This window comes from Cryptotermes secundus, unplaced genomic scaffold (genome assembly GCF_002891405.2).
Source record: "Cryptotermes secundus unplaced genomic scaffold, Csec_1.0 scaffold314, whole genome shotgun sequence".
In the NCBI taxonomy this organism is placed as follows: domain Eukaryota; kingdom Metazoa; phylum Arthropoda; class Insecta; order Blattodea; family Kalotermitidae; genus Cryptotermes; species Cryptotermes secundus.
The window spans coordinates 813,471-832,958 of record NW_019718273.1 but is presented as its reverse complement, the minus strand read 5'-3'; the positions used below and the strand labels follow the sequence as shown (position 1 = coordinate 832,958).

The 19,488-nt window shown below is 42.5% G+C and overlaps 1 protein-coding gene across 1 annotated transcript in view; it reads left to right on the top strand.

Moving 5' to 3' along the window:
• The window catches only part of LOC111874249 (zinc finger protein basonuclin-2), a gene marked incomplete at its 5' end in the record, with an annotated part of 469,906 nt that overhangs the window by 422,984 nt on the left and 27,434 nt on the right, over positions 1-19,488 (top strand). The window contains 1 exon segment of the mRNA XM_023869631.2: positions 16,706-16,941. Within this exon segment, the coding sequence (XP_023725399.2) occupies positions 16,706-16,941 (236 nt within the window).

Below are 19,488 nucleotides of genomic sequence, written 5' to 3'. Positions count from 1 at the left end.
TTTCTGTGCATATTCCATTATGTTGTGTCTCTGAGTTTATACTTGATTGGTCACACAGATATTCCTACCGCTGGTATTGTTAAAATGGTGAATTTTATAATAAAGCATCGCGTATTGTATAACAGGGAGCCGGGATAGCGCATTCGGTAAACTGATTAAGGGTTGGACGGCTGAGGGGTCTGAGTTCGAGTCTCAGTAAGGGCAAATTTTTTTCCTCTTCACGAAGTCCAGACCGGTTCTGGGGCCCAGCAAGTCTCCTAGCCAATGTGTATCGGGTGCTGTTTCCAAGGGTAAATCGTCCAGAGCTTGAAGCTGATCACTTATCTCCAACTAGTACCGAGGTAAAGAATACGTGGATATATACATCCACTCCCCCATACATCTTCATAGCGTAGTTTTTATTAGGTTAAGCACAGGGACAACTTTACAATTTTATAACAGGTGCTGTATAGTCGAAGAAGGCTGTGTTTTGAGTTAGCACTGGAACGTGACTGTACTTCCTATATCGGTCTATTGTTATGAAGGTTATCTAAAAGAATAGAGGGTAAGAAAAAAAATCAGGTATAGAAAATCCGAGTGAGGCAGGCGCCAGGAGTATGGCAGGAGGATGACGGACAGCTGTGAAGGAGCTGTAGTGAGATCCCTTGTCTTGTAGGGCCCCCTACCGTCGCAAGTGTGACCGCGCACCGTTTGTCACTCGGCGGGCGGGGCGACATGGACACAGGTAGGCATGACGTCAACCAGTACACCGGCGTGTTTGATGTCTCAGCCATGGGCCATTACCTCGGAAATGAAACTCTGTGTCGGAAAAGACGGTGAAGAGGGAAAGAGAGGTGATGTTGTGAACGAACAGGTATACGTCACTTAGAAATCAAAGAATGCCCTCCCAAGACCTAAAGTCTGGGGCCCAGGTAGCAGACCTTTTGTCACCTTCAGAATGACCCCGATAACAATCCAACTGTTTGTCATTCTCGTGTAATCCACTTGACTCTTAAGAGAATATAATGAATCATTCATGAAATCCTTTAAACTTCAATGACTGTGTTTACTCCTTATTAGACAATATGTAAGATTGAACCCCAGTAGGAAATATAGAAACAAAAAAAGCATATGGATGATTCTGAAAGGTTCTGACGATGGCCTATAATTCTCGGAAGTATTGGGTTTCTTCCGGTATTGTAAAGAACACGACGTCACGGAAACTGGATCTGTTTCCGCCCTCGGGTGAGAAGATGGGAAACACCTAGTCAGGTGTAAGATTTGAGGCTTTCGCCTAGTCAGGTGGTTGCGTCAGAAAGAGCTAACCTCAATCTCTGGGTCTAGCAGGTGCCTCCCAGTTTTCGAAACGCTGTATTTCCAAAATGCCATACGTGGACAAAATCGAAAATCCCCAGCAATTCAGAAAAGTATACAGTGTACATACAACATGTACTTTCAGCAGAATTAATTATATATGGCCTGCTGTCCTCCATGTTAAAATATTTATTTCTATACTCTCATATATTTAGGCAGACTTATTTATTCAGGTAAGGTGGAAGAAACTATTTATTTCTTAACCTAGAACGATGTGTTTATTCGGTACCATATGTATATATACATGAGCTTACATGTAAACCTGTAAATATTGTCGACAACAGGAAATTTCGGTAACCTTCGTGTATGTTCGGAATACCTTGCTGATTATTCCCAAATCGTCACTCCCATATATGGAATTTCATTGCCGAATGTTGACTGATAAATTAATAAATATATGAAAAGCGTCTTCTATGTTTAATTATGTCAAAAACCGTAACAAATTTTCCGGAAGAAGATTGTTGCACATTTTGTCGTTGTGATAAATATTTAAGGAGTTACGTTCGAGATATACGCAGAAACAAAGGTGGAGCTTCATGTAAAGTTTCAGTTATTTTTGTCCAATTTTCCACAGATTTTACTATTACTTCCGGTTTTCAAGTTTCATGAAATCCATTGAGCAGTTCTTGAATTCTATGCCTAGAGACGGGCAATCGGATGGACAGATTCTTAGCAGGGGCCCCACAGAATTTGGGACACACCTAAAAGGGGATGTGAACTGAACAGTCAAAAGACGACGAAAGAAAAGCGAACTCTGCCACAAGCATCATAAAACAGTGAAGAGGATCTTCTCGGATCTTATTTCTCGATTTAGGCGAGTGTGAAATTCCGCGGCATGGCGTGTTGCATATTCAGGAGGACAATATCAGTAAAAGTAAAGTTGTTTCAGCCCTTAACTAATTCAGGATTAAGCAACGAAGATGTATGGGGAAGTGGAGGTATAGCTGCACTCATTCTTAACCTTGACACTAGACTGAGGTGAGTCGTAGCTTCACGTCCCGGCCACTTTACCCCAGGCGAAAAAGCCCTCTATACAGATTGAGTAGGAGGCTGGGCGGGCCCCAAACCTGGTCTGGAGGTTATGGAGAAGAGAAAAATCTCTTACCCCTGACTGGAATCAAAACCTGGATTCTTCGGCCTTTAAGCCAGTGGAGGAACGCTATATCGACTGAATTATCCGAGCTCGTAGTAGTATTAAAAATAGTAAATAACAGATCTCATCCACAGTGAAAATTTCAACGAAGAAGAGCATTAATATCCGTACCTGTTACGACACACACAATTGCTGTAACCGCCACATGTATGTAGAGAATTACAGCACCGAACTACGTAACTATGCTTACGAAACTGTTACTGGCCGTTACGTGTACTGAAAAGTAACAGCATTAAGGACGGTTTTGCAACAAGCGAGAATGTCCAGTGAATGCTCAAGCACCTGGTTGCGTTGACACGCCGTCGGTTGCTGTGTAGGAAAATTAAGTCCCATCACCATACATCATCCATATCACCTTCATTGATCAAACACTGTAAGTTAGCAACACTCAAACAGATAAATAAAGATAAGTAAGGTTAGGTGAGGAAGAGGAATTCGTGTTGAAAAAATTGTGAACATAATAGTACATGACAGCGGTGACCAAACAACATTTCTTATTGTTCCATTCCGAAAATATTCCACTCCTCAAACCACTCGTCCCTCCTTCTCACCGTAGCTTCTTCCTTTACCTTTGCCGCAGAAACTAATTCTACGAGGGGAAAGGAATGGGGGGGGGGAAGTAAAGGAACAAAAGAAGATGACAGAAAACAAGGTTGTAAAAGCAATTGCGAGGTCAGTTGGCATCTTGAGAACATCTTAGTGGATGGATAGAGGGGGCTAGTGGATAAGGGGACACACTACAGTACGCGACTGCCATCAGCTCTCCAGACGTCAGTATTGGCCACAGATTGCAGTTCAGTATGTTCACTCTATTACAAGGACACGAAGTCGTTGATTGGGTAGCTTGTAGATGACATATATTCTGGATAGTCATGTCGATTTTGAGTTTCATAATTTGAAGTACAGTGCTTTGGTTTTTAGAGTAAGAGATATGAAACGGAGGTGTGATTAGACAGACGGCTCGAAGGCAAGATCTAATAGGAAATTTTTCCAAATTTATTCACGCAAATAATATATTAATCCACAACAAACACCATAAAACCGAAATTAAAGGCCGTGGAGATTCGTTGCGCTGACTATGCGACAAACTCTATCCGCTAAAGTTGGCACTAATTTCGCCGACAAGCGGCGATCGCTCTGTCAGTATAGTTCGCTTGAGGACTAAAGCCAAGGAATTTGTTTTTATTTGTTAACAAACACAATAGCTACAGAGAGTATTATCATTTTAAAATTACTTTTATTTATTTATATCTCATGGTTTAAGTCGCTAGAGGAGTCGCCGAATTTCGTATTTAGGTTTTTGTCATAATCTGCGATGAAGATGATGATGATGATGATGATGATGAGAGTATTAATACTGTCGCGTATCGGGCGTATATCGCGACAAATAACTTCACGCTGTATTTGGTATAGCGAATTTTATTTCACACTCGCACTTACAGTCACCCAAATTACAGATTTACGATTACTGCTATCTGCAGCATCACAAATAGTGCACTCCAAATGCCACAATACAACTGACTGGTTGCTGGCTAACTCGGAACTAACTCGGAGGTAGCTCGAGGACTCACTGACTGACTCAGTACAACTGACTGTGAATAGCCTTCGCTGCGCCTCATGTAGCCTCGATCGGACCATACAGAAAACGGCCACGTAATATGCACCCTTGTTGCCTGGCGCTGTGTTGCTAGTAACGCTAGCGGTAGTAACCGCTGTTACTACCGTAACAATCCTGTTGCGTCACCGTTACGTTACTGTACGGAGGAGGGGGAGGGGAGCGCTGACTCACCCGCCGCGTCACTGCTGGTGGGGGGGGGCGGTTCTCCTTTGCGCAACATGTCACAATACTTACTTGCTTACTCTTGGAGCTGATCCCTTCTTGAGGAGAAGCCAAATCTGCAGCTACTCAAGAAAATCCCAGCATATTATGAAACCTGAAGGTTTATCACCGTGTTCACAAGAGCCCTCCACTGGTCCCTATCCTGAGCAAGATCAATCGAATCCATACCATTCCATATTATCTCTCTAAGATCCATTTTAATATTGTCCACCCACCTACGCTTTGGTCTTCCCAGTGGTCTCTTTCCTTCTGGCTTTCCCACCAATATTGCATATGCATTCCTTTTCTCCCTCATTCGTGCTACATGGTCTGACCACCTCATCCTCCTTTACTTGATCAATTTAATTATGCTTGGAGAAGAGCACAAGTTATGAAGCTCCTCAGTATGCAGTTTTCTCCGACCTCCTGTCACTTCATCTCTCTTCGGCCCAAATATTCTCCTCAACTCCCTGTTCTCAAACATCCTCAGTCTATGTTCCTCCCATAATGTCAGTTACCAAGTTTCGTACCCATACAGAACCACAGGCAAAATTATAGTTTTGTGTATTCTAATTTTTATATTTTTGGACAGCAGACGAGAAGACAAAAGGTTCTGGACTCAACGGTAGCAAGCATTACCCGAGTTAAATCTCCTCTTTTGAATCAGGTTTTGATTTGTTATCGTCGTTCCTAAATATCTGAACTGTGCCACATTTTCAAAACATCTGTTTTCTAGCGTTATGTCATGATTTTTCCCTGCATTTTGGTCACGAGAGAACAACATATACTTAGTTTCCTATGTGTTTGCTTCTAGACCAACCTCCTTACTTGCGTCAATTATAGTTTGTGTGTTTTTCTCTATGGTTTCTATATTATCACTCAGTAGATTCAGATCATAGGCATAGACAAACAGCTGATGTATCTCGTTTAATTTCATTCCCACCTGGTTTTCCTGGACCGTTCTAAAGGCATATTCTAAAGCAAAGTTGAAAAGGAGTGGCGATAAAGCATCTCCTTGGTTTAGACCATTCTGGATAGGAAATTTATAAGACAAATATTTACCTATACCGACTTTAAAGAGTAATAATAATATTATTAATTATTGTATAAAGTAAGGTAAAGTTGTCCCTACGTTTAACTAATTAAGCACTACGCCATGAAGGCGTATGGGGGAGTAAAATAGGAAGTTCATATTATCCTTATAACAGGCCTTGGAGGTCCATAAGTTTGTGAGACATGGAGGCTCCCTCGTTTTATAGACAATCGGCTCACAGATGGTGGTGAGGTCAGCCTTACGCCCCTGCTGCCCTTTATCCTTCAGGAATATTCCTGGTATTGATTTCTATTAGGGACTGAATCGACCTAATGGCAATAGTGTGGCTGGATGGATTACATCAATTGGAAAATGCAATGACTTAATCTGGAATCAAATCCGCGACCCTCCGGCTTGTAATACAGTGCCTCAAAAACTAAGCAAAAAGGCAGGGATAGCTCTGTCGATATAGCGACGGGCTACGGGCTGGATGTCCGGGGTTTGATTCCCGGTATGGCCAATTTCTTTCTCTTCTCTATAGCGCCCAGACAGGTGTTCAGCGCTTATGGAATTCTACATTTCGTCTTGTTTCAAGTCTCATCATTCTTTCCTTTAAACCAATGAGAAATAAACGCTTCTCAGTCCAATTACCTACATTTGAAAATAAGTTCCAGCTGAATTCAAATGTCTCCTCTACAGATAAGTAGGCCTATTTATTTAATTATTTATTTATTGCAATGGAATCCTTGTCAACAATCGCCATCTCCTTTAACATTCTAGCAAACACACAAGAATGAACAACCTACAACACTCCGTTTCCAGATTCTACTAAATCTTGTTAAAGCTTACATTTTGCACAAAAAGAACGTTTAGTTTCGGACTAGACAGAATAAAAGCATTAAGCACTTCAGCGTTGGCACAAGGAGTTGAGTTGAGTCCCACTAGAAATGCGTCCGTGACTACAGAAGCTGTTCTCCCTCCAGGGTCACTTCTTACATCTCTACCTTCGTCATTTCAATTCTTAAGTCATCATTAGCTAATGTCATTTTGTACCTCTAATAATGACTGTGCATTGTTGAAAGAGAAGCTTTCGACTTAAAATGGACGCACTTTGTCGCGTCATCATCTCAACGTGGCGGCACTCTATGATGTGTGGCTTTGCCCTAATTGAATGACGCGACGTTTTATCACGCCAAATCTAGACTTCCATTTGAGAAGTGCCGTGCCTTGGGAATGTCGTTAGGTTCGAACTTCTGCATCTTACTTTCAAATACCTGCACATTTATTCAGATGTTTTTGCACGGTAATCTTTCAACACATGGACTACTTAAACTTTTAAGACAGAAATTCTTCTAAATAAGATTACAGTTTGTACTTCACAGGAAACACATCATATCTCCGCTACGAGGATTAACCGATTAATGATGTTTAGGGATAGTACAGTCGGTATAGTGACTGCCTAGGGGCTGGACGACCAAGGGGTCGGAGTTTCGAGTCCCGGTGAGGGCAAGAATTTTTAATTCTCCATGTATTTCAGATCGCGTATGGGATTGACCCAGCCTCCTACCCAATGAATACTGGGGACTCTTTCCTCTGAGGTAAGGCGGCCGGGGCGTGGAGCTGACCATTCATCTCCAAATAGTGGCGAAGTCACGAAAACGTGGATCTATACATCCACACACCCATACATCTTCAGGGCTTTGAAATTAATTAGTTAAGCACACAGACAATTTAACTTTTTACGGAAAAAAATGCTGTTTATTGTAAGAACCACGAGAAACACACAAATATACTGTGACGGCAGAATGCAGGGTTTTAGCATCTTACAGCAGGCAGTACATATCAGTTAACTATATAGTATAGTATAGTTAACTATATCAGTTAACAGAGCAGTTCAGCTGATCAAACGCAATAGCTCGAGTCATGTTTTATTTTATTTGCGGTTTACTCAACGACATCCAGTGATGAAGAAAGGACTATGGCCCAATATGACGCACTATCACGGCATTTGTCTGATGGACTGAGAAAAACTACGAGCCGATTGTCTAGAAAATGTGGGAGCCTCGACGTCTGACAACCACATAGGCCTCTACGGTTTGTTACCGAGGTAAGATAAAAGGTAAATTTGTTCCTGTCTGCTTGTACCGGTTCTCACGGTCTTTTCGCTTGCGGATTTCTTATTTTTCCTTCTAGCCGAAAAGTCGGTTAACACCACATCTACACGGTGCCACATCCCAGGAGACTGCTTTCTTCATATTCTTGTTTAATTACCTCGAAATCCTTAGTACTTAACGGAAGGCTGGCTGCAGCTTCATTTTTCTCCAGTTCAAATTCAAAGCGATTTTCGCTTCGACTCACTGAGAGTCTCGGGCGCTACATTAGAAACACAATCAGAAGCGCAAGTGGGTCTTCATATGTAATGACCTTCATTATAAAGCTTATGAAAATGTTAATAAAACGCTGCAGTATCAAATTTTGTAGAAATTCTTATAGCAGTTCCCTAGTTGTACCACGCTAACAGGTGGACAGGAGAACATGGCAAAAATAAGATGCTCTTTATGCACTGAACACAGTATATCAGGAGGTGTAGGAGGTGTGGAACTAGACTATCAGCTGCAGTAAAAGTGCGTAAACCGTGAACCGAAAACACTGACCACTTAAAGAACATGGAGTTTTAGGTTGTGACACCGTGTAGCGTTCATCGAAACGTCAGATTGTCTCCGAATCATGTGACGTTACACCGGAGAACACTTCAAATCAAATAGAGACCCTGCGCTCCTACTCCTAGGAGTTCAATAATTCTCGCCGAACAGTGGGCGCATGCGTAAAAGTGACTGTAGCAATTCTAACCCGTTGTGTCAGGTCATTCAAAGTCTTAACATCTTCCTGGAGCAAGTGATTACAGCCAAGAACATCCGGAGTCTGGACAGCCGACGGCTTGGCTTCTGCTCTAGCAATTACATCCATAAGCAATAACAAGGCCCATTAAACTATATCGTCGGGGTGTTTGGCATTAATGAGTGCCTACCTCTAAGCGTCAAACACTTATTTTTTGTAAATATTGGATTCACTATAATTTTGCCTGTGGATTTGTGTAGTTGTGAAATTTGGCATATGATATTAAAAGAAAAACATATAGTCCGGGGATGTTTGAGAACAGGGTACTGAGGAGAATATTTGGACCTAAACGGGTGAAATGATAGCGAGATCGTAGCAAAATGCATAATGAGGAGCTTCATAACGTACTCTTGGCCAAGTCAAACCAGAATGATCAAGTCAAGGAGTATGAGATGGACAGGGAGTGTAGCAAGCATGGGTGGAACATGAATGCATATAAGGATGGTTGAAAATTCAGAAGGAAAGAGACCACTAGAAAGACCCAGAGATATTTGGAAAGAATATTATGACGTATAGACCCATTGCTAGGCAACGACTCGATAAACACATTCCCGAGGGAGCTAACCCGAGCAACGATAGGACGATTGCTAGGCAATGGATCAGTAAATACGCCTCCAGAACAATAGAGGCTATGTTTTCTGCGTGGTGTGTGCAAAGTGGTTATAAAGGAGTGTTCGACAGCCCAGAATAGTGTAGAACAGAGTCTAGTTTCGAGACTACAACCAGCCGGGATATGAGCTTCGAAACAGAGGAATTGAATTGAGTCTAGTCTTTGGAATTGGCAAGAAATGAATTAGACTGTGCGAAAAAGACTTCATGTGTGATATGAAGTGACAATGAAACTGTTGTAAATCCGTTACCAGGATATGACTAGTGAAGACTGAGAATCCTAAAGCGTGTGTAGTGGTGATCTGTAAAGTGTGTACCTCAGTGATAGCGCTGTATTGCCTGTAGTCCTGAGTTTTGTGATTAAGGTGTCAATAAAGCCAATCATCCAATTCAAAACCCGTCTTATAAGTCACCTCTACACGTGAAAATATTAACTGGATCTTAAAAGAATAGGATGGGGTCGTATGAACTCTATTGATCTGGCACAGGATAAGGGTCGGTGAAGGGCTCTTATGAACACGATAGTGAACTTTCTGGTTCCATTAATTATTGGGACATTGTTGAAAAGCTGAACGACTGGAGGCCTCTCAAGAAGGTTACTTGATCTACTGAATTAGAAACAAAGATGTCATGCGACAGGATTGAACTGTCCCTCGAATCAGAAGGAATGTAAATGCGTCAGTCATACCGGACTTGCGACGTTTCATTAACGAGTGGGGGGAAGGGCACAGTCTCCGCAATATATCATTGCTGACCGTGTCCTGCAGGAGAATTCCTTGTGGTCGTTTTATTCTGGGCGGGCAGAAGCCATTATCATCAGTCTAGCGTACTTCTGCCTCCAGCATTACTAACCCTGTCAATTAAAATAATGTTAAAATCACATGTTTCATATGGCAATGATAATTTTTAAAGTCCGTGAAATTTACTTAGGGAACCTTTGTGTTTAAACCTCAGAACCAAACTGGCATGAGATATCTGAAGTTGTAGCTGTATTTCATGCGTCGCTATACTCTTAGAGCATCTCTGCAGCATGAGATAACTGGAGACGTAGCTGTCTCTCAAGTGGCGAGATAATCTGAGAGGATAGCTGCAGCATGAGATAACTGGAGACATAGCTATGTCTCATGTGTCGATATGCTCTTAGAGAATCTCTGCAGCATGAGATAACTGGAGACTCAGCTGTGTCTCATGTGTCGAGATAATCTGAGAGGATCTTCATCTCTCTTCGGTCTAAATATTCCCCTCAGCACCCTGTTCATAAACACCCTCAGTCTAGATAACGGGAATCATTTACCACCTTATAAAATACACAGAAGACCAATAATTTTAGGCGTAAACGATTTTTAAACAAAAATTTTGGATAAAACTAATCGCTCACTTCCCTTTCATACAACACGGAACACATAGAAAAAAAAAAAAATAGGGGTTGTACAGATTCACAGGAAGCCAGAAAACATTGTGAGCTTATCAGAATTATAACAAAAATTAAGGGGTTACACAGGCGCAGACGAATACACAGAGACACAGCAAGGTGATCTCAAAAGCCTCCTTTCTAAAATAAGTGAAGTAGACTAAAACCGAGAAAAATGTAGTACAGGAAACTGGATGCAGAATTACCTGGAGTTCATTGCAGAGTTCACTCACTCACTCATCACTCAGCTCGGGCTTCTTGAGAGCTAAATGTAAAGAAATTGAAAACAAATACTATCACTCAGAACTACTGGCTTTTGGGACTTTTCCATCATCCGGTATTCTAGAAACTAGAAAACACGACGTTTCGGAAACTGGATCTGTTTCCATCTTCAGGTGAGGAATGAAGACACCTACTCAGTTAGACCCCTTAAAAAGAGCTAACTTCAATCACTGTACCTATTATGTAGGTTTACAAAGAAAGGACCCAGATTGACACTTTCATAAAATAAATACGTTGTAATTAATAAGTCCCTCCGGAAACCCCGACAACAATTTATAATCACAGTTCCCCTTGTTGCCATGTATCTGATATACAGTGCGATTATAAATTATTGTGGTAGTTCCGGAGGGAAGTATGAATTACTCTGTACTTGTTATGACAATTCACTCATTTTACGTAAGTTTACTCCGTTTTCTGCCAAGAAAAGCAACATTGACGTCCCCCTGACTATACATGTTATCACTTCAAGGAATTAAGACTCATTCTTGTTGAGTTATGATCCAGCCTTTCAGCCTGAAACTGAGAAGACATGGACGCAATTACAGCACTCGTTTCCTGAAGATAGACCGGATGGAGCTGGCCTGCGGGCCATACATCACTTTGAGTTCATCTATTGACGAAAGCAATTAAAGTGTATTGCTCATTACGCTGGACAAACACACTTTTGTGACGTCACATCCTACACATAATAACTCCATTAAGGGTCAACGAAATATTTTACTTCCGCCACGTGTGGAAGCTGGGCAACATCCCACGGACCCCTGTATCAATAGCTATTACAGGTTACCAATATAAATGCAAAGGGAAAACTATACCTGTAACAGGCAGTGGAGGCCCATAGCGTTATGAGATGTTGAGGGTCCAAGCTCAAAGATCGCCCTCTACCACCAGGAATATTCCTGGTACTCATTTCTGTTAGAGGCTGAGTCGACCTCAGGACCTTAGTGCAGTTGGAAGGCTGAAACTCTGATTTAACTCAAACTTCTTTTCCGGTATTTGCTTGGAGGAACTGAGGAAAACTACTCAAACCCGAATTCGGGTTAGCCGCAGATCCGTGGTACCGAATATAAGCCCACAGAGTCACCTCACGACCACCTCGCTCAACTGTGTGTGACTCTACGTGTTGTGAGAGAATACAGTACCACGCCGCCCCTGTCCGCACAGTCCACAGCTCACAAATGATCATTTTCTCTCAAAAAAGTGACTCAATTCATTCATTTAAGTCTGCATTTCTTCTAAATATAAGAAAGTCCAGTTCATACTTCACAGGAAACATATCACGTCTCCGCTACAGAGACCAACTGGTTAATGCTGGTCGCTGCTTGTTGTGAGAACCATGCCAAACACACAAACCCACTCAGTGGGCAGAATCCAGAGTGTTCATGTGTTAAACAGGTGGTGTATGGTAACCACTGGGCTTTAAATTGTTGAATGTAATGGATGCAAACAGGGCTACCCGCCCCCCCCCCCTCTCTGGTGCAACCCACAACTGAAAGACGATCGTCTTTATTCAAGGAAGTGACACGGAGTTTGATCCCCTGTAAGGGTAAGTGATTATTCTGTTCTACATAACATCTAGAAGGGCTCTAGGCCAGCCCTGCCTCTTGTCCACTGTACGTGTATATGAGGGGCTCTTTCCCCGTAGGTAAAGACAGATAGATAGACAGACAGATAGATAGATAGAGAGACGGACAGATATATATATACAGAATGACAGACATATAGAGAGATAGTTAAATAGACAGACAGACAGACAGACAGACAGACAGATAGATAGATAGATAGATAGATAGATAGATAGATAGATAGATAGATAGACAGATGGACAGATATATATATAGACAGAAAGACAGATAGATAGATAGATAGATAGATAGATAGATAGATAGATAGATAGATAGATAGATAGATAGATAGATAGATAGATAGATAGATAGAAAGACCAGTTGGTGAACCATGGTTCACTACTCTGAAAACATCAGGACAGGTGAGGGTTCACAGCCTCTTACAGCGAGTTACTTCTGTGACCTCGCAATGTGTTGGCAGGCTAACGCCAATAATTTCTCTCTGCCTAACGACAGCCATTAGATGCACCAATTGTTCAGAACGCGGTACCGCGAACAGAACTCTCAGCACTGTAACGCTGTTCTCTTCTTGCGAGTCTGACTGCTGAAGCTTCCACAGGGTTTCTACGAATCTTAATCAGAAACAGATTAAGAGCAACACGGCATTGGTATCGTTAATGGGTGACTTATGTTGTGTTGGCATGAAGTGTTCCGAATGCCTCAGGGTTGAGGTACCGCCACTGTTTGTAAAAGGGTCTATATTTCATCATTCAAGAAATTCGAGGATGTGAGGTTTGAAATACTCATGGCGGCGGCTATGATTGACTGCGATATGACGCAAACTGGTATGGTACAGGTTTAATGACATTTCGAGAGAACGTACTGCTTACACTCTCACGATAGTAGAGTTTTTTAATTAATTATTATAATTTTATAATTATTCATTAATATTTAATTTCAATTGCTCTTCCAGCCCCTTCAGGGCCTTGGTCTCTTATTCAGTTCCGTAATCATTTTTCACAGGGCCTAGGACGCCTTGGACGGGTGATCAGCCATTCATAAGGCCGCTACCTACACAAGGACAACACAAACACAGAATAAACGCATACACACACCAAACATCCCTGCCCTGAGTGGGATTCAAGCCCATGATCCCGGCTTTGGAGCGAGCGATGACAGTTTATGTTTCGACCAAGCGTTTACTGTGACCGGCCCCGGTAAAGTAAAAGTAAAGCTATCCCTGTAACAGGCCTTGAAGGCCCATAGGGTTGTGAGACGTTGAGGGTCTAACATTATCTAGACAATCGGCTCAAAGATGGCGGTAAGTTCGTCAGCCTTACGCGCCGGCCGAGCTTTAATCCCCAGGAAAATTATTTAATTAATTCTTGGTACTCATTTCTGTTAGAGGTTGAGTCGGCCCCAGAACCACAGTGCGGATGGAAGGATTAGGTCAATTGAAAAAAATCCAATGACCTCATCGGGACTTGAACCCGCGACCTTCCGGCTTGTAGCATAGTGCCTCAACCAACTACGCTACCGCGTGTCCCGTGTGCTTAACTAATTAAACATTATATCATGAAGACGTATGGGGGAGTGGATGTATAGAACGTTTTCTTGAGGTGAGTTGTCAGCTTCACACCTCGGCCCTTTTTATCCCCGGGAAAGAGCCCCCGATACCCATTGGACCCCAGAGCCAGTCCATATCAGTTTAATCTTCACGATAATTATTTCCTCTTATTTGACACTAAATTACGAGGAATCTTCATGGGGGTAAAGGGCGGTCGGCCGGCCGGGGAGTAAGGCTGGCAACCTCGGCGCCAACTGTGTGTGGATTGTCTAGAAAATGTGGGAGCCTCGACGTCTCACAACCCCGTGGGCCTCCATAACCTGTCACAGGGATAAGTTTACGATATTTCCCATCAGCTAATATTTCAGGGTGTTACCTGGACGATAGATAGATCTATTTCAGCAATAAATTATCGTCGAGGAGAAGGAGGGATCATAAAAATACAGAAATAACGAATTTATGAACGCATGAATCTTTGAGACACAACTTTCAACTCTTCTTTTAGTTTAACACTACTTTCGTCAGTGCTTCGCCCTCTTGCCAGTCACTCGCATCGCAACTTAACTGACAGTTTGAGCGCACTTGCATGCACACTTAAGTTAGAGACAGGATACGCCCGCCGTTTACAATCACACAACAGTTTTATCTTCTCCAACTGCACTTGCTTTTCAGTAATAATAATAAGTTAAAGGGGCTCTCAGTTACACTTGCTCTCTGTCAGACGTAGCACACCTCAGTCCATGGATTGACTGACTGATTAGCCTGTAACTAAATAAGTGGGAGCAGCGCTGTCTTGTCTTGGCTACTATTATCACCAATTATTGTCATTTTCATGTTGGTACGCCGCGAAGGGGTTGAGGACGTCAGTCATTCCCTAAACTAAAGGGCCAGTTAGACAGATCTCCAACACGTATCTCCCACCCCTTATGTCCAGACAGACAGAGAGGGGACAAGAGGAATTGAGACAGGAAAATGAGAGAGACTAATTGTAATACAGAGCCCACAACCGTACCCCTTTCATTTCTAGCTCGCCCCGTACAAAATTTACCCCTCCCCTTGTAATTGTTTTCAACTTTTCAGTTAAACTGGTTAAAACTGCAGAATGCACGCTACAATACACAAGAGGATAATTATTGGCCTATATTGTGATCAGACAAGTTAAATACAATAAAAAAACACACAGGAAACGGGATGTCAAAATAATAACGGCTAATTGAATCAAATTTGACAACTTGAAGGCGTATAAAGTGACTGGTTGCCATCGCTGGCTTCTCTCTTCTCCCACCACTTGTTTTTTTTTTCCTAGTTTGATGGTGTAAGAATTCAGTGATATCAGACAAGTTCATTGGTCTCTGACAACGAACAGCGTGTGTGTCATATTATGGACATCATCCTATCATACGGCATTTATGGAATAATCCGTCTTCGTCAGTTTCACTTTTGAACGCATAGTACCTATGTTACTTCCTTGAAATCTGCATGACTGTCTGTAGTTGTCCCTCGGCATCTTACACTACTAGTTCTTCTTGTAGTCTCATTTAAGACCTCTTTAGAGTAAATATTAATATCGGCCGTGCCATAGCTCAAGCAGTTAGTCGCTGGCTTCCCACCGCGGGGGGCCGGGTTCCATACCGGGTCTGGTAAAGTGGGATTTGTGGTGGACAAAGTGGCGCTGGGTCAGGTTCCCTCCGAGTACTTCGGTTTCCCTTGCCAATCTTCATTCCACCAATTGCTCCACAATCACCCTCACCTATCATCTGGTGCTCGTACAATAGGCCAGAAGTGGCCGCAGTACAAGGGACTCAGTCCCACCCCACTAGCAATAAAAAAATATGAATATCGCTTTCGAATTTAACCACCGTCTTCACATTGTGGGACCCACTGACACTGAATCAAGCGCTAGCCAATCAGAGGCCTTTGGTTTGGCCGCAGTTAGTAACAACTACCTCCGACATGCTAGTCGTCAATCGCAGCCTAGGAAACATTCACTGCTACGCAACGGTTCAGTAATCAGGTCTACGTGGAAACAGATTCGTACAACGCAATAACGGAAAGGTGATATCTATCCAATCAGCGCCTAAGCTGCATAGCGTGGACCACTCTATACGAACCTGACATAATGTCTCGAAGATCCGTTTTAACATTATCCTCTCACTCATGTCTATGTCTTCCTAGTAGTCTTCTTCCTTCTGTCCTTCACACCAAAACCCTCTACGTGCGTATTCCTCTTCTCCTCCATGCGTGCTACATGCTCTCTTATCATCCTCAACTTAATCATTGCAGTTATATGTACATAGCGAAGAGCACAAGCTATGAAGCTGTAATATTCACATTTACTGTAAAAAACCATCATAAAATCTTTCCCATTTGTGGTCATTCTCTGACTGTACTACCTGGAATGTCAGTTGAAAGTGAATTACATTCGATTGTAACACCACCCATCATGGTTCTGCCAACACGTTGCCCCGGTTATGTATCGGAACATCCATTATATCGGTTTCAAATTAGCCTCGATTTAATATTTTATTAATTACCTTTACGCGACATAAATATTATAGATTTTTTATAATATTCATATTCAATTTGAAAGATTTGTAAGGACGTAGAACTTTTAGGATTTGAGGTCCTCACATCTGTGGTTATGAAAACTTTTATCTCCTGCAACATAACACTGTGTAGTCCGGTGAAAGTCAACCGTTGTTTCGGAGAAAAATAGCACCTCCATCATCAGGTCTGAATAATAAGACACAAGAAACCAGAGTAAATTAAGTAGCAAGCAGAGCAAGAAACCACAGTGAAGCAGGTGCTGTTTTATTCACCCTTCTTGCTTGGCGTATTTTTCGACACTGAAGATGGAGGTGACATGTTCCTCCGAAAGTCTGCTACCTTCAACGAACTACACGGCATTATATACAAGGTTTGAAAGCCACTGCAGCTGCTCCAGTGCTACAGCGATGTCACCTTTGTGGTGGGGGCAGGTAGTGGCCTCTACAAGTTCTGTTTTGTGTGTTGCAGCGCTGGACAAGCTGGGGTTCCGGCATGTGTACGGACAGAGCCCTGTGGAGCCCGTCCAGCCCAATGTTGCTTTCGACATCGCCAGTCTGGTTCTGTACGGCTGTCAGGCGCTACCCATCAGGCTCAAGATTCTTCTGGACAGGCTGTTCTCTGTACTGCAGCGCGAGGAGGTCCTTCAAGTCCTGCACGGCTTCGGCTGGACACACGAGGACTACGCCCGGGGGTACATCCTCCAGGTAAGAGCTGCTTGTAAATTACTATAACACAAGATCGGAAAAGAAACACGGCATTTTTTTTTTGCATGAATATAGATGAGTGAAATATTTTAGCACGAAACAGCAGAATTCCTGGCAGGAGTTCGATTCTTAGGACGGGCCATCACATTCCTACCTCCTCCGGGGTTCACTCATATTACTGAACATCTGCGGAGGGGAGGGGAATATTTCTCCGAGGGTAAAGCAGAAGTGAAGTGAAATCTGAACTCTCTCTAACATTTTATGCTGTGATTGAGAACATATGCAACTGTATCTGCATTCCTGCCCATCACAGTGGTCGCGCGGTCTGAGGCATGTACTGTCTTCGCTCGCTCGAACTCTGGGAGCGTGGGTTCGAATCCTACTCGAGACATGGATATCTGTGTGCGTTTATTCTGTTTGTGTTGTTCTGTATGTAAGCAGCGGCCTTGCGACAGGCTGATCCCCCATCCAAGGAGTCCTGATGACTCTGCGCAGGATTAAAAAACTGAAAAACTCGCCAAGGGACAACAAAGGGCTGTAGAGCCGTAGATGGATAGATAGATACTTTCGTCCATACATCGTCATGATATGATGATTAATTCATCACAAGGACCCCTTAACCAAGTAGCGGAATTCGGAAGGAATGGGCACCATTAACAAAATGCGGAACAGAAGAGTGCAACTGAGTCCATTATTTCAAATAAAAAAAGTGTCGTTATGCATATAAGTTACTACTAATACTACTCAACTACTACTATTACTACTACTAAATTCTTCTCTTTTGAGTATTTATAAATACCGCTTCATACCCAACAAGACAGCTGAGTCGGTAAAGCTTGTAACTTGTATTCAGGAGGTCACCAGTTCGAATCTCGACTTGAACAGTGTCAAACCTGCCCGGAACCGAAAATCTCCGAATACGAGCAGCAACGGTTGTTTCACTGACTTTCTCGGAAAGAAATTTAGGCAAACATAGAATTCATTGATAGCATAATCAGTTTATCTTCTGTTGGGGCATGAAAATTCAAAATGACGATATCACACCAGCGGCCTCTTAGTATTACGTAGTATGTATGATATCGTCTACCCTCTTAACTTTTGATATGATTCTCTTACGTACGAAAAAACCTGTACCTGATTCATGATTTTCATTCCCTTTTCCATAGAAAAAGTATAGTCTCCTGCTGGTGCGATGCCACCTCCGTCCCATCTGACCTCCTGTACTCCCTCTAAATCTAACTTATATTTTAAGATTTCTTCTACCACTGTCCTGAGCCAACCTGTCCTATACATACTTCGGATTTCCAAGTACCAAATTTCATATCCATTTTTTTTAGCTTAGGTCGTTTATCCACAGAATCCGTCCAGGTCAGAGGCTTCTCATGATTTTTCGTACTAAGTTTTTTACGTTGAGGAGTTTTTAGCCCCACGCCCAACCCCCCCAGCTGGAGGACCACCCCTTGTCGGCTGTCCGCTACTGCTTATTCAATATATTCGCAGCTACCCTCCATATGTGGAGGCCGTCTCCACCATCCGCCACCTGAGAACGCGCCATGCCGTTGTGAGAAGGGACCCACCTAACATGGTAAAAAGTAGAACGGAATTGCTAATTAATTCATTGATCTCGTGAGCGCTACTAGCATTGTAGGTGTCGGCATAGTTACTTTGGGGCTCAAAGGTCACGATTTCGGGGTGCTATAAGGGAATGATATTAATTATAAACAAGTTTTTCACCAACATAAAGAGCACTTCCGGTCAGCATAAATACTGCAGCACTTTCGTTGTGTAGAAATTTAGATGCTCAGAACTCCACATCTTCAGAAAGCTGCCCAGAAATAGTAACTGTAAAATGGCTGATCATATTTCCGTGTAGCAAATTTCATCTTGAGAAGATAAAAGTAATTCATGTGAACACTACATGAGCCTGTCGAACCCAATCCCATCCCCATTCAAGACACATTTTTAATACGACATAAAACGTAAACTTCTATTCTACTTAATTATGGGCAGGTCTCTGAAAGCAACACAATATATAACATCATTTATATATTTTTTTTAGTTGGTTGAGGCACTATGTTACAAGCCGGAAGTTCGCGGGTTCAAGTCCCGATGAGGTCATTGGATTTTTTTCAATTGACCTAATCCTTCTGGCCGCACTGTGGCCCTGGGGCCGAGTCAGCCTCTAACAGAAATGAGTACCAGGAATTTATTAAATAATTTTCCTCGGGAGTAAAGCGCGGCCGGCGCGTAAGGCTGACAGCCTTACCGCCAACTTTGAGCCGATTGTCTAGATAATGTGGGACCCTCAACGTCTTACAACCCTATGGGCCTTCACGGCCTGTTACAAGGATAGCTTTACTTTTTTTTTTTTAATATTTCGGCCGTACATTATATATCCAAGAAAATATGACTCATTAATGCAGAGTTCTACTGCTGTAACTACCTGAGCACCTTAGTAATAAAATAACCCTTAGGAATTCCTGCCTGTTGTGTCAAAAGCATGTCTGAAATTCAAGGCTTTGGTTTCAAGTCCTCATATGGTGCCTG